General features: G+C 39.5%; 1 protein-coding gene across 6 annotated transcripts in view; it reads right to left on the minus strand.

Annotated features, from left to right (window-relative positions):
* Window positions 1-17,852, minus strand: part of msh3 (mutS homolog 3 (E. coli)) — a 72,461-nt gene extending 54,609 nt beyond the window's left edge. For 2 of the 6 annotated variants that reach the window (XR_006980845.2, XM_053674340.1), the window contains exons 1-8: window positions 17,135-17,628; window positions 15,769-15,880; window positions 15,465-15,676; window positions 14,621-14,827; window positions 13,946-14,062; window positions 13,318-13,435; window positions 12,648-12,781; window positions 10,557-10,723 (exon numbers count right to left, since the gene is read on the minus strand). Coding sequence is in view for 4 of the 6 variants with exons in the window: in XM_053674340.1 (XP_053530315.1) it covers window positions 10,557-10,723; window positions 12,648-12,781; window positions 13,318-13,435; window positions 13,946-14,062; window positions 14,621-14,827; window positions 15,465-15,676; window positions 15,769-15,880; window positions 17,135-17,296 (1,229 nt within the window). In the remaining 2 variants the exon portion in view is untranslated. Of the gene's footprint in view, window positions 1-10,556; window positions 10,724-12,647; window positions 12,782-13,317; window positions 13,436-13,945; window positions 14,063-14,620; window positions 14,828-15,464; window positions 15,677-15,768; window positions 15,881-17,134; window positions 17,629-17,690 lie in introns of those variants that run through there. The other 4 variants (XM_017452436.3, XR_006980844.2, XM_017452435.3 and 1 more) reach the window with 4 other exon arrangements.
* Window positions 17,853-18,164: the final 312 nt, after the last annotated feature.

The raw sequence follows: 18,164 nt of genomic DNA on the forward strand, positions 1-18,164 counted from the left end.
CACTCTTTGATATGATGCAGAATTCATAGTTGAATCAATGAATGTAAGCTGTCCAGTCCCTGAGGCAGTGAAGCAACCCCAAACCATAACATTTCCACCACCATGCTTCACAGTTGGTATGAGGTGCTTCTCCTGAAAAGCTGTCTTAGGTCTGTACCAAACATGTCTGCTGTCAGCATGTCTGCTTTGATTCATCTTTCCAGAGCACATTATTCAAAAAGGCCTGGTCTTTGCCTATATGCTCATTGGCAAACTGCAGTCTTGCAAAGGCTTTTTCCTGGCATGCCTGCCATGCAGGTCAAATCTCTTTTTGATTGTAGAAGCATACACTTGGACACCAAGACTTGAAAGATTGTGATGAAATGCTGGGGTTCTGGGAGACTTCTATTTGCACAAGATGGCCTGCTCTTGGGCTGAATTTGATGGGACGGCCAGTCCAGGACAGATTGTCAGTTGTTTTAAATCTGCAGCATTTGGAGATAATTTTCTTTACAGTGGAATCATGTATACATTTTAAATAATTTGGAGATCATTTAAAACCCCCTGTAAGACTCATAAGAATCCACAGCATTTTTTCTGATGGCCTTACAGAACTCTTTAGATCTTGGCATGACGACACCGCACACCTCAATAACAAAGCGAACACCAGACACTAGATATGAGGGGTATAAACAAGACCGGTTCCACCTGCACTCCCTGAGCAGGATCCATCACTGACACCCGATCCTGAACACCTGATTCTAGTTTCATGGATGTGAAGGTGTGATAAATGTAAGGGTGTACTCACTTTTTTCCATGCCACTGATCTGGTTTTTTTTATCACTTAAACTGAAAATTACTACAAAATGACAATTTTATGTGTCTTTATTAATAGGCACATTTTCAAAGAGGATCAAATGTTTGCTTGTCCAAATATGTCAAAAAAGCCTTCAATTTCAATAGGGTGTACTTATTTTTTTTTTTCCACATGACTGTATAACTCATCAAAACTTTTCCATATCCGGGCTACCAACTCTGGGTCCCGCTGTCTGGCATGTTCAGCGAATCACACTCAATCATGCTAGCAGTGTGTTAGCCACGAAGGAGAAAAAGCAGAGGGAAGACTCTTCTTAAGGGAGTCGTCATACTCATCGTACAGTGAGTACATCTACCCAGCACAGGCGAAGCCCAGAAGATGAACACAGGAAACAGAAAAAACAGAACACGAAAAGCAGTAATGCTAACGATAAAAAACCGACTTGAAGTTAATGAATGTTTTGGAACCCCATAGCTATATATCTACAACACACAGTCAGAGTTCAGAGTCAAGGTGGTCCCTGCATCAGTGCTCAAATTATGCTCCAATGTGTTCTAATTGGTTACTACTATCATACAGAGCAGAACTGTTAGGAAAAAGCAGACAATAGGGCGATGTTTAATATGCATAACGTGGAGAAAAGTTGGCAGGTGGCCTGTATCGTGGGTTCCATTTTATAATAAATGCTCTTGGATGGTGCTCAATCGTAGGCTTACTTCACATTGTTTTGTGAGAAATTGAGGCTGTCGCCAAGTTTGGAGATAATTGGCTCTGGATTGGCTCTGTATTCCCCAAGAGGAAATGAGATACAAATTGGTATGCGTCACTCCGAAAAGACAGAATGCTATTCGTCCCTCAAATCAGGTCTCAAAAACCTCAAATCAAATCGAATATATAGGGTTTAACTTAGAAATTGGGTAAACATTAGTATATCCCAAGGTTTTGGAATGAGAGAGGAAATTTTTACAGGAAAATCGTTATATTTTGGAAACCAGATCCATCCTGCAAAAATACAGCAACCTAAAAGATCAGAGCAGTTAGAATTGAAATTATTATGAAACACAGTCGAAAATTCATCCGCAAACTTCAAATTATCCTTCCGTTTATCATACAGCTTTAAATTATTCTACGACCATCATGGCAGCATACACAAAGACTTACAGTATATCAAGAAGACGGTATAACTTCATAGTTGTTAGAAACACTGATCGGTTAGCAATGATTCAGGCACTGGCATGGCTGATTCTATTTTTTGTTATAGTGCAGCAGCTCTAAAGAACATCACACCTGGAGAATGGATCATTTTTTTTCTTAAAAACTGGGATTCCCCTCAGAGTAACCTCTTAATTAGAAACACAGGCATCATGACTATATCTTGCCCTCTGGTGAGAGAGAAACTCAGCCAATTTGATGGGCGCAGAAATCTCCGAGGAAAAGCTGTGGCATGGCCTCAGTGGTAGAACAGTTTAGAAAAAGAACAGCAAGTTGTTAGTAAGCTGCTACCCTGAGGTGCATTTTTAGCCAATAAACAGTAACAAGCATGCACTGGGGTAAATAGTTGGCAGTAACACAGTTGACACTGCAGCAACAATTCCCTCGAGGGTCTTATTATGCACATCACAGCAACCCCTAGGCAACCGTTGCTAGGGTGGCCACCTTGGCTACACATGCCTGGTCGATGTAGGAGCTCAAAACTCAGCACTCACCACCCAACCACCATAGATTTCTGATAGCATGAGGGTGTAGGGAATTGAGCTGTTGAGCTAAGAGTCTTGGTATGGCAAACAATAGGTTGATTAACACCATCAACAATCAAAGCATTGAAATCAATTATACATATAAATGTTTTTTTATATGTATTTATATCACATTTACATCACAACATACTAAATCAAACTCAGCTAAACGTACACAGGTGTATTATAAACACGACCCTTTGCCTAGTTTATTTCGCCTCCCTAATTTAGTCAGGGCCGATTTCCACTGCATGTGTGATCTTGCAGACGGACATGATTGGCTAGTGTCACAGTGATTGGTAGAGGAGAGTATGCCACCCCTCCCTCCCCGATAGCACGACCAACTCGGGCGTCAGGCCACGAATGGCTGTGACATCATCGGGGTTCGCATTTGCAATCTCTATGATAGGGTCAATGCTTTTTCTATCCCACCACTCGGGAGCCCAAGTTAGAGCATTTTTAATGGAAAGTCCCAAATCCTCCCTAATCATGCACCAAAAACTGGTCCATCATTTTCAACACACTAAGGCACATTTAAAAGCAAGCCTGTTTTTAGGCACTAGACATTAAGAATACATTTAAGAGTAGAGTAGACCAATAATCGATCTAAGCAAAGTTTCCGTGAAATCACAGTGATGCCTGAATGTCTTTCTAGAAGAAGACCCATGTCTTTAGAAATAGCCATATCTAAAAGAACACCTAAAGATTTCGCAAACGTTTGAAAAGGATACCTTGTATAACACTTAAAATATTATACTATATAATAGCTAGTCATAATACAGCATAATGGTGTTCGATGAATGCTAGTCAACATAAAATTGTGTAATGCTAGTAAGCATAATTAAAATCAGCATACTGTATAATCCTAGTTATATTATATAATCATAATGCTAAAATTATATGATGCTAGTCAATGCAATATTGTATGATGCTAGTCAGAATAATGCTACTCAACATAATATTGTGTGATGCTAGTATACAATGCTAGTTAATGCAATAAAGTATAATGAGTCAACATTGTATAATGCTAGTCAACGTAATATTGTGTAATGCTAGTATACAATGCTAGTTAATGCAATAAAGTATAATGAGTCAACATTGTATAATACTAGTCAACGTAATATTGTGTAATGACAGTAAACAATGCTAAACAACATCTTGTATAATGCTAGACAAAGCTTGTACTGCTGGCTAATCTCCACACTTCATTCGGTTTCAACACTGAATGAAAATGTAACATTTTTACAGTGTAAATGACTATCAGCAAGAAGCAAAAGGTCAGACATGCACACATTTCAAAGCAACCGCGTAGATTAGACAGCTAATACTCGACAAGTCTTAGTTCCGGGCCAGCATAATTGTAGTGCCCTTTAAAGAGTGGATGCGGATGTAGAGATGCCTACGCACCCGTTTGACCGATGTTGAAGTGAAAGGAGCAGAAACCTTGCCCTTCCCGCCACTTATGTCGAGGGAAATGAGGCGGCGGTGGAGAATATTTAGGTTAGAACTGATTCGCTTACAGCTAGACGTATTTGAAATTGCTTAACATTTGCAGATTCTTGAGGAGGAAGTTTAAATTGGACCCGAGTGTAAAGAGTGATGGTGATGGAATGGCATGGAAGAGTCTGAAAAGAGGTGACTATGTGGCAAAAAAGTAATTAATTTAAAGAAAAAAAATTTGTTTGTTTTTTTTTGTTTTTTGTTTTTTTTAAGTGTGACATGACATAAAAGTTGCTCACACACTAGACGGGGTAACGCAAGGCCGCCATCTGTATCTGTTAATGCTCCGTATTTGTATTCATATAAACCTTCAGGTCAGGTCAGGTCAGGTCGGGTTAGTTCAGTTCTTCTTGTCGTCTTTTTTTTCTTGTTCTCGTCTGAAATTAAATATGATCCCTACAGTAATACTCCTGGAAACACAAGAGGAAAAAAACTAGGGGCTGAAATGCCAGCACTGTCAGCATAGTCTGTGAATTCTGACCCATTCTTAAAAGTTTCTCAGCCTCAGCGACATCATTCGAGTACATAACTAAAGCATTGTTTAATCCCACTTGCACAGCTATTTATTTATTTATTTGCATCTACCCGCAATAGCTTCTAATGAATGTAGTTGCGTCTGCTTTCCCGAATATAAACAAACTAGTAGCCTGATTCAAACAACACGAGCCCTGACCAGGCAGTTACTAAGGATGAATGAAGGAGTGCTGTGAATGTACCGCACAACGTCACATGTTTGTGGTTTTTCCTTGTATGCATATTATATACAAATAATACACGTGGGGGTGATTTGACACAGCAGCCTACCTAAAGTGTATTATTTCCACATAACTGCGCAATCCAAATTGTACAACAGTAATTCGCCAACAATGAACATTTTGACTTCATTAACGAACGACATCGCGCTTTTTAGCGGTTCACGGTTACGCTGTGGGACGTCCGTGAGAAAGTTAGTTCCTGGTGTCACTTAGATTATGACAATGTTAACCGGTCATTCCATCACATGCGTCTTCTTTTCTCTCTCTTGAAATGAATGAAAAGGAAAAACACAGCTGGTTAGTTTACCGAGAAACTGGAAAACGTATAAGCTCCTCTGTCCTAAAGACTTCACAAAGCACTGACTGACTCCATCCGTAAAAGTTACATAAACGTCTCTCCTTTTTTTCTTCAATAAATAAAACTTTTTAAAAAAAAATCTGTTCATTATTAGACTTGTGTAATACGGAGTATCTACCCTTCTATGCCCTGTGTATGAGCTGATTTAGACGAGCGCATTAATATAAATCTATCGGTCATGTTATAGCTAGAATTATCGCCCGAGTCGTGCTGTTCTGACCAATCAGATTTGAGAACTCGAACCATGCCGTGGTGTCATTATGAATAATGTATTCGTATTCAGTTACATGACATGATGCACAAAGCGACCATTTCGTCACTGCGTCAATATACGTTTGGATTAAATACGATTATGAATAGTGCACTGTACAGCCAGTCACTCAAATATCTCCCATCCCCAAGCTGTAAAACATGCTAAACTCAAAAAACCAAAAGAGGCATCTTAACATTCAGATCACGAAGCTACGAGTCATAAATATTAAAGTGTACCAAATGTGAATATTTTAGAGCGTGATGATGCAAGCTGATTAATCCAGCTACATATCTAGCCCGGAGATGGGTTGCGTGCTGTACTCGTTCAGAGAATGCCTCATGGAAAGCTGGCAAACGTGCAAAATAATTGGCCCCTCAAAAAAAATATATCTATATAATAAATAAATTAAAATTTGCATTTCCCCAGGACATGTAATTAATGATGAATTTAATATTTAAAATGATGCAAAAAGTACAACAAACCAAAAAAAAAAAAAAAAGCACTCTTGATGAGAAACACAAAAGGAGCTCGGGATTTTAATGAAACAAGGCCAAAGTTAATCACAGCAGAATAAAAGAGAGCAGAGCTGCACAAATAAACTTCGATTCCAGTATGTTTAGTACATCCTTACATCACTGTCGGGCGTTTTCACTTGCGCGTCATCTACACCGCCAAAACGGCGAGGATTGTCCTGTACATAATGTCAGATAAAGCAAGATCTTAAACCATTCATGCATATCACACGGTCTGTCAAGCGTTCCATCAAATCACTGTTGTTCACACGGCCTGACAACTCATAGGTGTCCGTGCCCATCATTTACACCGGCGTTAATTAAATCCACATTACGGCTAGAAATCATCGTTATTAGAGTGAAACACAGACATCGTTTCAATCTTCCCATGAGCTTATCCTTTCACGTTTTGCTTATTTTATTACAAGCGCATACTTGGATCCTCTGGACTACAAGTGGCACCGGAGTATAAATACATGCGCGCGCACACACGTCGATGTACAAGTCCCGTTCAAGTTCCAGCATTTCGCTGCATGATCTGCGGTCACATTAGCATATTCAAGTGGCTTATTTCATACCGTGCTACATGAAGTCACCGGTGTACAGTCGGTGGCATTTCTATTCTACTGACAGCACGATAGAAATAGAACGCAGCAACACCGTCTGCTTAGCAGCTACTCTGTAGGAGAAGATTCACCCACATCTCTGCTTGTGCATGCCAGACGTGTGTTTCACATGATCATTCGTGAAGAGAATCGTTCTACGATGGATACTGAAAATAAATCAATCAATTCTACACACCCTGTTAAAATGGTAGGTTTTAGTGATGTAAAAAAAAATAATTATTAATTTTCTTAATGATGAAAACAAGATAAATCATGTCAGAACTTTTTCCACCTTCAGTGTGAAATTACAAGGTGTAAAAATTTAATGACAACCAACCAATCAAACATTTTAGGGGGAAAAATGAAAGTTAAACTGCTTGCATAAGTGTGCACACCCCTTTTATGTATTCGGAATGAACAAATCACATTCGATGTCATGTTCAAAAGTAATTCTCATAATACAGCTGTCATCAGTGAAATTATACTCATTAATAAAGACCAACTGTTTCTGCAGGATTTTCTTCACATCATCTTGGTTATAGAACCAAGCGTGCACGTTATCTCACTTGCTGAAAGGTATCGATCAGGAGAGGGGTATGAAAGAATTTTTAAAAACAACATTAGATGTACCATGGAACACCGTAAAAGCCAGCATCAACAAGTGAAGACAATTGGGCAGTACAGTGACCTCACCAAGAACAGGACGTCCCTCCAAAATTTACAAAATGACGAGACAAATATTACCATGAAGTCAACGTTACTGCCGTTCAATACATCTGGATACGTTTCTTAACCCACCCCCCCCCCGAACTCTGAAATGACCTCTACCAAAACATAGGTACTAAGCCCCACCCCTTTTCCTTAAAACGTTACTAAATCGGTAAAATGTGATAATAGATAAATAGATGGCAGTGAATGTTGTTATTGATTTGTGGCACACGCAAGATTGCTTAATAGTTATTTAGAGTACGAGCGCATTCGATGGAAAATGGTGTAGAAAGTTACAGCAGAGAAAATGGTTTGACCCAAGTACCCTCCAAATCTATAGAATCGATTCCAGAAAAGGGAAAATAATTTATTTAATGAAAATATGGCATGCAAAATGAATTCTGCAGCATAATTAAGCTTAACCGATAGAAAGCATGTTAGCTATATACAGTAAGTATAATAATCGGTAATTGAATAATCGGCTTCGGATCATATAATCGTCAACGTACTGCAATTTTATAAATGGATTACGACGTCATATTTAAGCAGCTTATTAATGTAAATTACACACGTGCATTTATAGAAAACTCTGTGAAAGTCAATTCTTTCATAATAACGACTTCGAAGAGAGCAACCCGTCTGAGAACTATACAGTCCCCCTACAGCAATATTCAGCGGAGCGTGCAATTTCTCAAGTTACCGCAGATTTGGGCCGAAACGCATCATGTGACGTTGGCATTCAGCCAAAGCCCTGTTCGATTCATGTGCCTCGAACGAGTACAGCTAAAAGGTCTCATTTACCAACAAATACCACCGCAGAAAAAGCAGGAAAATAAATAAATAAATAAATAAATAAAAATACTTGGATGGCAAATTTTGAACAAAAGCCACAGCACAGTCAAGCATTTTTGAAAGCAACATTCACGAGAAAAGCGGATCCGGTGCAGTCCATCATTGAGAGGTGCTCTTTCACTGTTTAGATGTCATTTAGGCATTTTCAGCTCTCGGTGCGCTTTGCCTTATATGGAGTTCTGTGGGCGTCACTAAATGCAAACGGAAATCGCTTTACAGAAATGCCGGTTTGCATTTCAGGGGAAAAAAATATTCACACAAAACATTACATCAATGAGCACATTTCTTTTAGCAGAACGCTAAACAAAATGAGTTCCCCGAATCCGTCAAATGACGGTTCTCCCCAAGTATAAAAACTCACACCTACTTCCTTTTCTGGACCATGTTCTACGGTAACTCTATACCTGCTTTGTGTAAAGCTTTTACATTAGCCAACCACGATCTTCTCCTCCTAATATGTTTGTATTAATGCACTGGGTTTTAGCACACGCGGTCCAAAAGTTTTAATCAACAGCAGGCGACGGCGAAGAAGTATTCGTCTGCTAACGATTAAAATATTTGGATAGGAATCTGATTTTTTATTTGTCGTTATGGAACCAGATTTTTTTTTTTTTTTTTTTTTAATCTCAGAGAATCTGCAGAGTGTGGATGATTTCAATCTTAAAAGTTCAAGTTTCATGATATTATTATTTTTTTCTTCTATAATGCCCCTCTCTATTATTGACATGGTCAGCAGTACTCATAAGAAATACACAGTCAATCTTGCAGTGCTCAGTTACCACATCCATCCCAATTCACAGTGGACAATACTCCTCATAAAAAAAAAAGATGCAAAGAATCACAACATTAATTATTTACACCAAAAATATTGCCAAAAATGTACACACTGGATGGGGACCTATATGTGGTTCTTCCCCAAACTGCTGCCACAATGTTCACAGCACACGACTGTACAGGAAGTCTTTGTATACATTAGCAAGTTCCCTTCACTGGAAATAAGAAGCCCAAACCTGTTCCAGCATGACAATGCCCCTGTGCTCCAAGGCTGGACTGGAACAACAACTCCACTGAAAACCTTTGGGATGAATTGGGCACCGACTGCACCCGAGACCTCCTCGCCAGACATTGGTTGTCTGAGCCCAGTAACGACTGTGTGGCTGAACGAGCACAAAGTCCCACATCCATGCTCCAAAATCTAGCGGAAAACCTTCCAGAAACCTGGAGGTTATTATAACGGCAAAAGGGGAAATCTGGAATAGGACACTAAGAAAGCACATGTGGATGTGATGGTCTGGTCTCCACAAACTGTTGCCCATATAGTGTACACCTATACATTTATACAGTACACACACACACTGCAAATAACATTCTCTGTCCACTATAAAATACAAAATCTTCCTTATGAAGATCTTAGGTGTTCTTGTAAAACATAAGAATACAACATAAAAAAAAAAAAACCCATAAATAATCTGAACTGCAACAAATCTCAATTTCCATCTAAATCACACAAATACAACACACCGTAATTAACTGGTTCATTTAAGGTCCAACCAGGTGCTTCAAAATATAACTGGACCATCACACTGACTCTCTGCACAGCAAGGAAATGAAAAGCATCACCTGTTTGAAGTCTTTTACTGACCTCTAATGGTGACTGACAGTAACTGCCCGTCAGAGACAAAACCGAAAACCATGCGATAAGGCACGTGTTAAAGGTACGTGCATTTTGTGAAATGCACAGAAATGTAATAAAGTTTATATAGAAATATTAATAATTATGAGCATTATGTTTACGTTCCACCCCCCATGTGTTTTAAAAGCTTATAGTGACTGGGTGGAATTTCAGCACCAGTTAGAATGTAGCTGCTCTGAACGATGCACCACGCCAAGGGAGGCTCGTTCTGAAAAGACGTTTTTTTGTTTGTTTTTTTTTTGGTAGCGATTATTGATAATGTAACTAAACCTTAATCAATACATTTTCAATAAATCGTCCCTATTTAAAATAAATGTTCGGAAATATTTTTAAAATGTAAATATCTGTGGAAGTCCAGTCTTAATAATGAAATGTAATCCATTGAATTCATAGCACTGAAATAGATTACTTTGATAACCACATTTCTATATTTATTTGAAATTTAACGTGGTTTCACTTCAGTGTTCATATTTTAAAATTAATATTTTCAAAATAATAATAATAATAATAATAATAATAATAAGCTTAGAAAGCAAATCAGTATGTTGGCTTTCTCAAGCCGTAAATTGGTTGCTCCTTCCAGATTCAGCCAGTCTAAATAATTTAAACTTGTATTTTTTTCCAAAGCGAATTTTCCGAATTGAATTTGAATATCTGAGAAGCGGATTAAATATGTGAACACTTAAGAAAGGTCTCTTTTTTTGCCTAAATCCCCAGCTAAGCATGGACTGCGTATCTATTCTCAGCTTTAACACATGAACGCAAATAGAAACGCATGGATGTCTCACCTGGACAGAGCGATGGTGCGCAGGAGTCGCTCAGTGATCTCAGACAGGTTGGAGGGGACCAGGATCTCTACAGGTTGGATCCTCAGGACTCTGGCCTCCAGCTCGGAGCGAGATGCGTTGTCTTTAAAACAGTCCACCATTATGTCACCAATGCTGGGCTGCACCACCTGGGATACAGCAAACACCACAACGTTACAATCACATATATCAAAGCCATCAATGTCGGTTTACATATGTTTTAATAAGGTGTCGCCACAAATGAATATACTGAGGCATAAACCTGTTAATATTTCACGCATCTCATTTCCATATTGTGGCCAGTAAGACACGTCAAAGCCACGAATTACTTGGTAACTCGAGGCCACGACTTAATATAATGAGGAAAATCATATTTAATTATTACATCGGTTAATTATTGGGCGGAATGGGCTAAAAAGTCTATTGACTTTCAGAATTGCTAGATCCATGTCACAACACCATGTCTTTATGCGTCATTCCGTCTTTCTACCATTATGCAAGCTCGTCGTTCCAATATCGATCGAAGTGTAACATTATCAAACCATCTTCAGGCTTCGGTTTCTAAGCCTAACTGCTCTAACTGATTTCTCGGTCTCTTTTTAAAAGCATGGCTATTTCATGGTCTTACAGGCCAAACTTACAGGCTTTAAAATATTCATTTATGGCCACAGCTGATTACAAAATATACAACATGTCGCCTCAGCAGCTCTTTAGAACTCCCTTAAAGAAGAGGTCGGGTGTGTTTAGAGCCCTCTGCTGCCTGTGGGGCAAACTGCAGTCGCAACGAAGACACTAACACGCCTTTCTCTTTCCACTAGAGGTGGACCGATAGTGTATTGTACTGATAGCGATAACTTTGTTGGGCTGTACATCTATTATTTATAATACAACTTCATTGTGCAGTACATCTATCATTTATAATACAACGATGTTGGGCAGTACTTCTATTATGTATAATACAACTACGATGGGCGTTACTTATATTAATTAGAATACAATAACATTGGGCATTACTTATATTAATGATAACACAACCATGTTGGGCAGTACTTCTATTATTTATAACATAACCATGTTGGGCAGTTATGAAAATTTGTTCTGAATGAAAACGGAACACTCAAAGTAAAATATTGCTGAACTTTGTTACAAAAATAAACATTACTGATTGAATCATGAAAAGTACTGCGCTTTTTTTTCCTTTTTTTTTTTTTAAATGAAATAAATATATAAATATTAATCCATATTACCCGTTAGTTAATATGAAAAGTAAATACAAGGTATACATTTCAAACTGAACGAAAAAGTAACACTCCAAATGACAAATAATAATAGCGACGTCCCAAAATGTAAACGCGTCAGTGATGGTTTTGATTTCTGAAGTTATGGTTGATAGGAAGCCTTAGCTGACTATTAGTAAATCATATGTTAATTGTTTTAATAATTCATTACTCACACATTCAAGCTGGTGAAATCTTGAGATTCCAGGTGATCAATAGATTTATCTTTTCATTAGTTAAAACTAAGCACTGGACTGAAAATCACCGGATTAACAACCTGTATTCGTTTACTCATATACAGCAGCAACACGTGTTCATAATAATCTGACAATCGATATGGACATTTTTCCGTGTTATACTTACGGACCCAGTACAGACACTGACTGGTGTGTGATGTAAACTGTAAAGCGTTATACAACAGCTGCAGCGGGATGCGCGTGCCTCCTTGCTTGTGTTATACAATGGCTCACATTGATTAACACTGAGTGTCATAGAAGTGGCAGAAGAGTAAGACAGGCTTTTTCTTATAAACACCATGAAGCAGTTGTTGTTGGCATTGTTGTTCATGGTAACCAACCATACACTATACATGCAGACGAGGTTTAGAACCGGCTGGAGAACTTTGGAGCATAATCTTTAAGACCATGTACAGTATTATTCAAATGGATGATCGTGTTACAGTTAAAGCCGTAGATTTATAAATATGTCATATCGGATAAAAGGATCCACAGACACTCGGCATGTTTCTGTACTATTTAGATTTAGATCAAAAGAAAGAAAAAACAAAACACCTTACCACTAAGCCCACAGTCAGCTCCTTACTCTGTTTCTCCCAGCTCTCACTCACACACATCAGGTAGCTGCTGGCTGTGTCCTGCACTACATCTTCAACTTGCTCCAAATCCCCTAGTTTCAACAAGGGGTTCATGTCTGAAATACAGTGAACAAGGTCACGGTCACACACACACAAAAAAAAAAAACGACTCCCTATACGTACCGTACATTCTTAAATTCATACGCATACTCACACCAACTACACCGGAATGCCAGTGTTTCTTAGAAACAGATACAAGCTTAACCTAGATATCGGTAAGATTTCCAGGCATTGAAAAACCAAAATGAAATACCGTAAACTACTGGGAGAGCAGCACAAAAAACACACATTTAGAAAACTTCCAACAATAACGAGAGTGACATTTTGATAGAAATACAATGCAATGCTGGGTTTTTCGGGGGTTCACGCACTAGTACGCTACCATTCGCATTGGTTGTGTGCCACAGTGTGACATACAGTAGATGAGAGTCTGAATGATGATTTTTTTTTTTAAACCAGCTTTTCTTGCAAATCATAGTTAATTCTGGAAAAAAAAAAAAAAAACAACCTGGAATCTATACTTCGCTTCCAAAAGCAAGAAAGATATTAGCAGCAAATGTTTGATCCAAAAGATAAAAAGCTATCTACATACCTTCCCCGACCAGTGTAGACTTGGTGTAAAGTGCGCTTAGCTGCCGGGTGAAGAGGGAGCTCTTGTTGGCACTGGAGGCTTTGATTGCTGATGTTTCCGTCTGTTTTACAACTCCTACCTATACCGCCAATCATAAAATATATATAATATATATTACTACGTTCTACTTGAAAGAGCTTAGAGCAACAACAACAACAAAAAAAGTCATTTTTTATTCTACAAGACACTGGGACTGTAATGAAATGATATTCATTCAATCGGTGTTATGATAATGGCGACGGAGCACGCTGTCTAGAATGTCGGTCCAAAACGCCTCGTATCTGTCCACCGGGTTGACATCTAGCGGCTGAGAGACACAGCATAAGATTTCATTATCCAACAGACCCAACAAACCGTTCAGTGAGCCCTCGTGCCCTGTAGATGGGGGCGGAGCCACCATGGAAGAGACCACTCCCATCAGAAGTGTTTTATACTAATCGTGCCAGCAAAATGTCTCAAACAGCTTAGCCACCGATTTGTGCTATCATTCGTCGCCCATCTGTACGTACTGCATGTAACACGTATATGGTTTTAAACTCGTTTGAACTACATTTTATAGCTAAACCAGGCCGAGAACTCCACCACTGACTTTGTAGCCCTGAGAGACGAGGCGGCGGACATGCACAAACAGGCGATGAGTAGGGATGCTGGCCGTCATGAAGTTATGATCCAGGTGGCAAAAGATGTTTAGCTCCTTTGCAGCAATCTGCAAACATCAGCACAGGAAGACAGACGGTTACAGGGATGTACAGATTCACTTTTTTATTTTCTACACTGGTCTCGTTATCGACATACCGAGTACCGACCATTTAAAAGAGCAATCTGGGACAGGAGGAAACAACATGTCTCTAAGTGAAGGAGGCATAGCCGGTCGAAATAATTAAAAGGCGGCACAGCCACTGAGCTTATTAGTACGTGTTTAAAAAAAAAAAATTTTATTAAATAAATTCAAATCAGTGGTGTGGCCACAGTACCGGTTAGCCTCTATAGATGAGGCAAGGTCTTTGTGCACAAAAGGGGTCAAGAATTTAGGCTGGTCTTAAACAATTAGCATCCCAGACTATCCCATGCTGTGGGGACTGTAAAGTCTATTCTTAACCCGTCTTAGATGAATTCAACCATAAACGCCCTTGTTTAAATTTCTAAATATCGAACGATATACATTTCTTACAACGTATTATTGACCATGCATGAAACTGGGCGAGAAACATATGCACAGATGAGCACGGAGTGTAATGTACACTATATATACACCGTATCTCACCTCTGCGTCCTCTCCGAAGAACCTGTACTTGTAGCCACACTCCACACAAAGTATTGTGTCTTTGTGTTGCTCCTTAATCTCCATGTACTGCTGCTCAAGGGGAGTGTAGATGCTTTTGGTTCTCTTATTAGGTCCTGCCGGTTCTGGCGGACTCCTCTTAAATGCTGAAACACCGCCAGTCTTAGCAAACCGACTGAAGTTACCCACCTGCGGAGAACAACAGAAACTAACCAACAACTCTGTTTGGGTGTTTAATTCCTTCTGCCATAATTACGTGACCAGTGACGCCTGCGGCAAATAGTACGTCACGTTACCACCTTGGAAATGGAAACGGATTAAAAAGAAGCATAAACCAGAGCACGCGTTTAGAGCAGAGCTGTACAGTGCATCTAATTTGGGTGTGGGTTAACTTTATACACCTACATAGGCACTCTTCTGGACAGCATTTCCTCCTCCTATTGAAACAATATACACTATACATAGCCTACAGTTACATTTATATAATGCTTTTTTCGAGACACTTTCTAGAAGCCAGTGTGGCTCTTTTTTCTAATATAATAAATTACTTTAAATAAAATGATCGTATGAGACAGTTCTGGGAGGTAATTATAACATCATTTGATTGACAGATTTTGGCTCAGGCATCTCAGAATGACAACAACATTTGAGATCCTGTGCAACGATATTGGTCCGCTGGTTAGTCCAGTCATGCAACCCAGTTCCGTTTCCATGAGAACATTAGTAAAGGTCAAAATCCAGCAGAGGGTTTTCCGATCTTACTCCATGTGTCCCTCAGAAACACCCCCAGCTCCATCTCATACAGTTTGATGACAGGCAAACAAACCTGTTTGCTCTGAACCAGCTCTTCTTCAGTGTCCTCCTCCATCTTGACTTGTTCTCTCATTGTGCTCTCTAACTGTCCTGTTCCCGAGACGTCCATCTTCACACTCTCGCATGCGGCGCTGCTCTCATTGCCCGAATGGCAGCTGAAACCTCGCAGCTTCTCCAGTGTGGAGCAGGAAAGACTTGCCTTAGAGGCAGGGCCCTGGTCATCTACTGCAAGAAAGCAGCAACACATTGAAGTAAAAGCCACGAACTTAAGAATAGTTCTGACAGGCTGAATGCGATTGGCTACAGTATATTCTTACATTTAGTGCTACCGTCAGAGCTCGTCGGCTTTCTCCCTTCGTCTTTCTCACTGCGAGAGACTTTAAGCCGTTTCTTCAAAGATCCACCTCCGTCAGGTAATGGCAGCCTCTTCTACATCACCACGCAACAGTCAAAGAAAGATTAGTCTTCAGTTTATTCAAACTTTTCCAAACTGACACTCGAGCATTCTACTATTGTCAAGGTTTCCAGAAAACATTACATCACACTTACATTTATTCATTTAGCAGACACTTTTATCCAAAGCGACTTACAAAGGAGGAAATACAAGCAAAGCGATATATCAAGCGGAGGACAATACAAGTAGTGCTACCATACAAGATTTATAAGTGAGTTCTAGAGAAGCAAAGTGCGCAGAGTAGAGGTGTAAGAGCCAGAGTAATGTTGTTGTTTATTTTTAAAGATCATGTGGGGGTCGGCATTTTAGGGGTTAGTCAAGTGCTCACAGAAGAGGTGGGTCTTTAGCTTGTTTTTTGAAAACAGTGACAGATTCTGATGTCCGGATTAAAGTTCATTCCACCACTGAGGGACGATTACGTTCCCTCACGCAAGCTACGATCGGTTAACGACCGACGCTTAGAAGTGCCTACTCAACTTGCCTCAAGGTCCCTTTCCAGAAAGTCCAAACTAAAGCCTCAAGGAGTGTGTTGAGGTAGCGGGTTGCTGTTCCAGACAAGTTCTTGTACGTGAGCAAGGCCTTGAATATGTTGCACACATATACATCACACCCAGTGAGAATTAATTTAGCCTGTATTAAATATCACTGGATTTGCATCAGTTCTTCTTATGTGTGCACACACACCTGAGTGAGACAGGGTTTGTGTATGTGTGTGTGTGTGTGTGTGTGTGTGTGTAAGGTGCCAGTAATATAGGAGTTGATGCTTGTAATTCATGAATCAATGAGGTAAGGTGGCTTGCAGCATGTTAATGTTTCCTTTGCCAATAATAAATGTCACATGCTTTCTGGAATCTCATTCACAAAGGCCTTAAGTGCACATCTTTTAGAAAGATGAGACAGAAAGCTTTCTAATCATTTGAGTTCACTTATATATGTGTGTGTGGGGGGGGGGGGGGATCAAGCAATTTTCAGTGATTGTTTCTGAATCAAGCATTAGTCCTTAATCAAACTGCTTATGCATACTCTTTTAAGAAGACTTTGATATGTAAATCTGCTGCTCATTATACAAGATGCAAATGTATTAGCTGTTCCAGATGAGTGTAAACATAAAGTGCATGGGCACGCGCTTTGTTTACAAGCTCTGCACAGTATAGAGTTATGCACGGCCGCCGCTTCCAGGATTTTAATTAGGTCTAGAAGTGATGTGCATGTCTGATACGCATGCTCACCTTGCCTCTGGTTTCCTGACTGTGATCAGCACGGTTAATGCTTGGCTTGTCGACCTCTACGCCTTGATCTCCTGCACTGCTGAAGAACCTGCTGATAGTCGTCTGTGTGCTGGACTTCACGGAAGCCTTGCTTGCTGACAGTCTTTTAAGATTAGAATGCATGTTTAATAGCACAGAGTAAATACTTAAACAACTGACAGCGTTTGCTCGACAAGCTACAATCCTAATCCTAATCCTTTAAACAGCTCGCCAGCATAACGAGCAGTCATCCTGGAAAGAGACTACTACTACTACTTCTTCTTTTTATTTTTAATGCCGGTTGGCAAACCACTAAAGGTGCATTACCGCCACCTACTGGACTGGAGTGCGGGCAGTAGATTGGCAGGGGGGAAAATAAATAAATAAATAATAACAGTATAATAATAATAATAATAATAGTAATAATAATACTACTAAAATTAAATAGAAAAAACACTACTAATACTAATAATAATAATAATAATAATAATACCGAAACAACACTGCATAAATAAAGAAAACCTGGAAAGAGACTCACGCTTGTTGGCGCATATATGACGTATCAGGTCGTCCACAAGTGACACCGCGGGGCTGTTCGAGAGCTGACAGGATGCGTCGGAGATGCGCAGATTATCGCGCTATATTCATATTATTCTCAATTTGCATAAATTTGTGCACACCTGACCATCACACCCATGTGTGGGTCTTCCCTAAACTGTTGCAAAAACTAATCGCCCCCAACATTATAGAGTCCTAAAACCCGGAAATGAGTTGCATTTTTGCACTTCCGGTTCCATCGTGCAGAAGTCAATGGGTTTTTTTTAAATGGGTTTTTGGTTAAATGCTTGAAATAAGGTCTGTGTTTAATTCAATTCAATTTTATTTGTATAGCGCTTTTTACAATGGACATTGTCTCAAAGCAGCTTTACGGAAACATATAAACACAGGATACAGATTTTAAGTGTGTGAATTTATCCCTAATGAGCGAGCCAGTGGTGACGATGGTGAGGGA

Source organism: Ictalurus punctatus, chromosome 22 (genome assembly GCF_001660625.3).
Source record: "Ictalurus punctatus breed USDA103 chromosome 22, Coco_2.0, whole genome shotgun sequence".
NCBI lineage: Eukaryota > Metazoa > Chordata > Actinopteri > Siluriformes > Ictaluridae > Ictalurus > Ictalurus punctatus.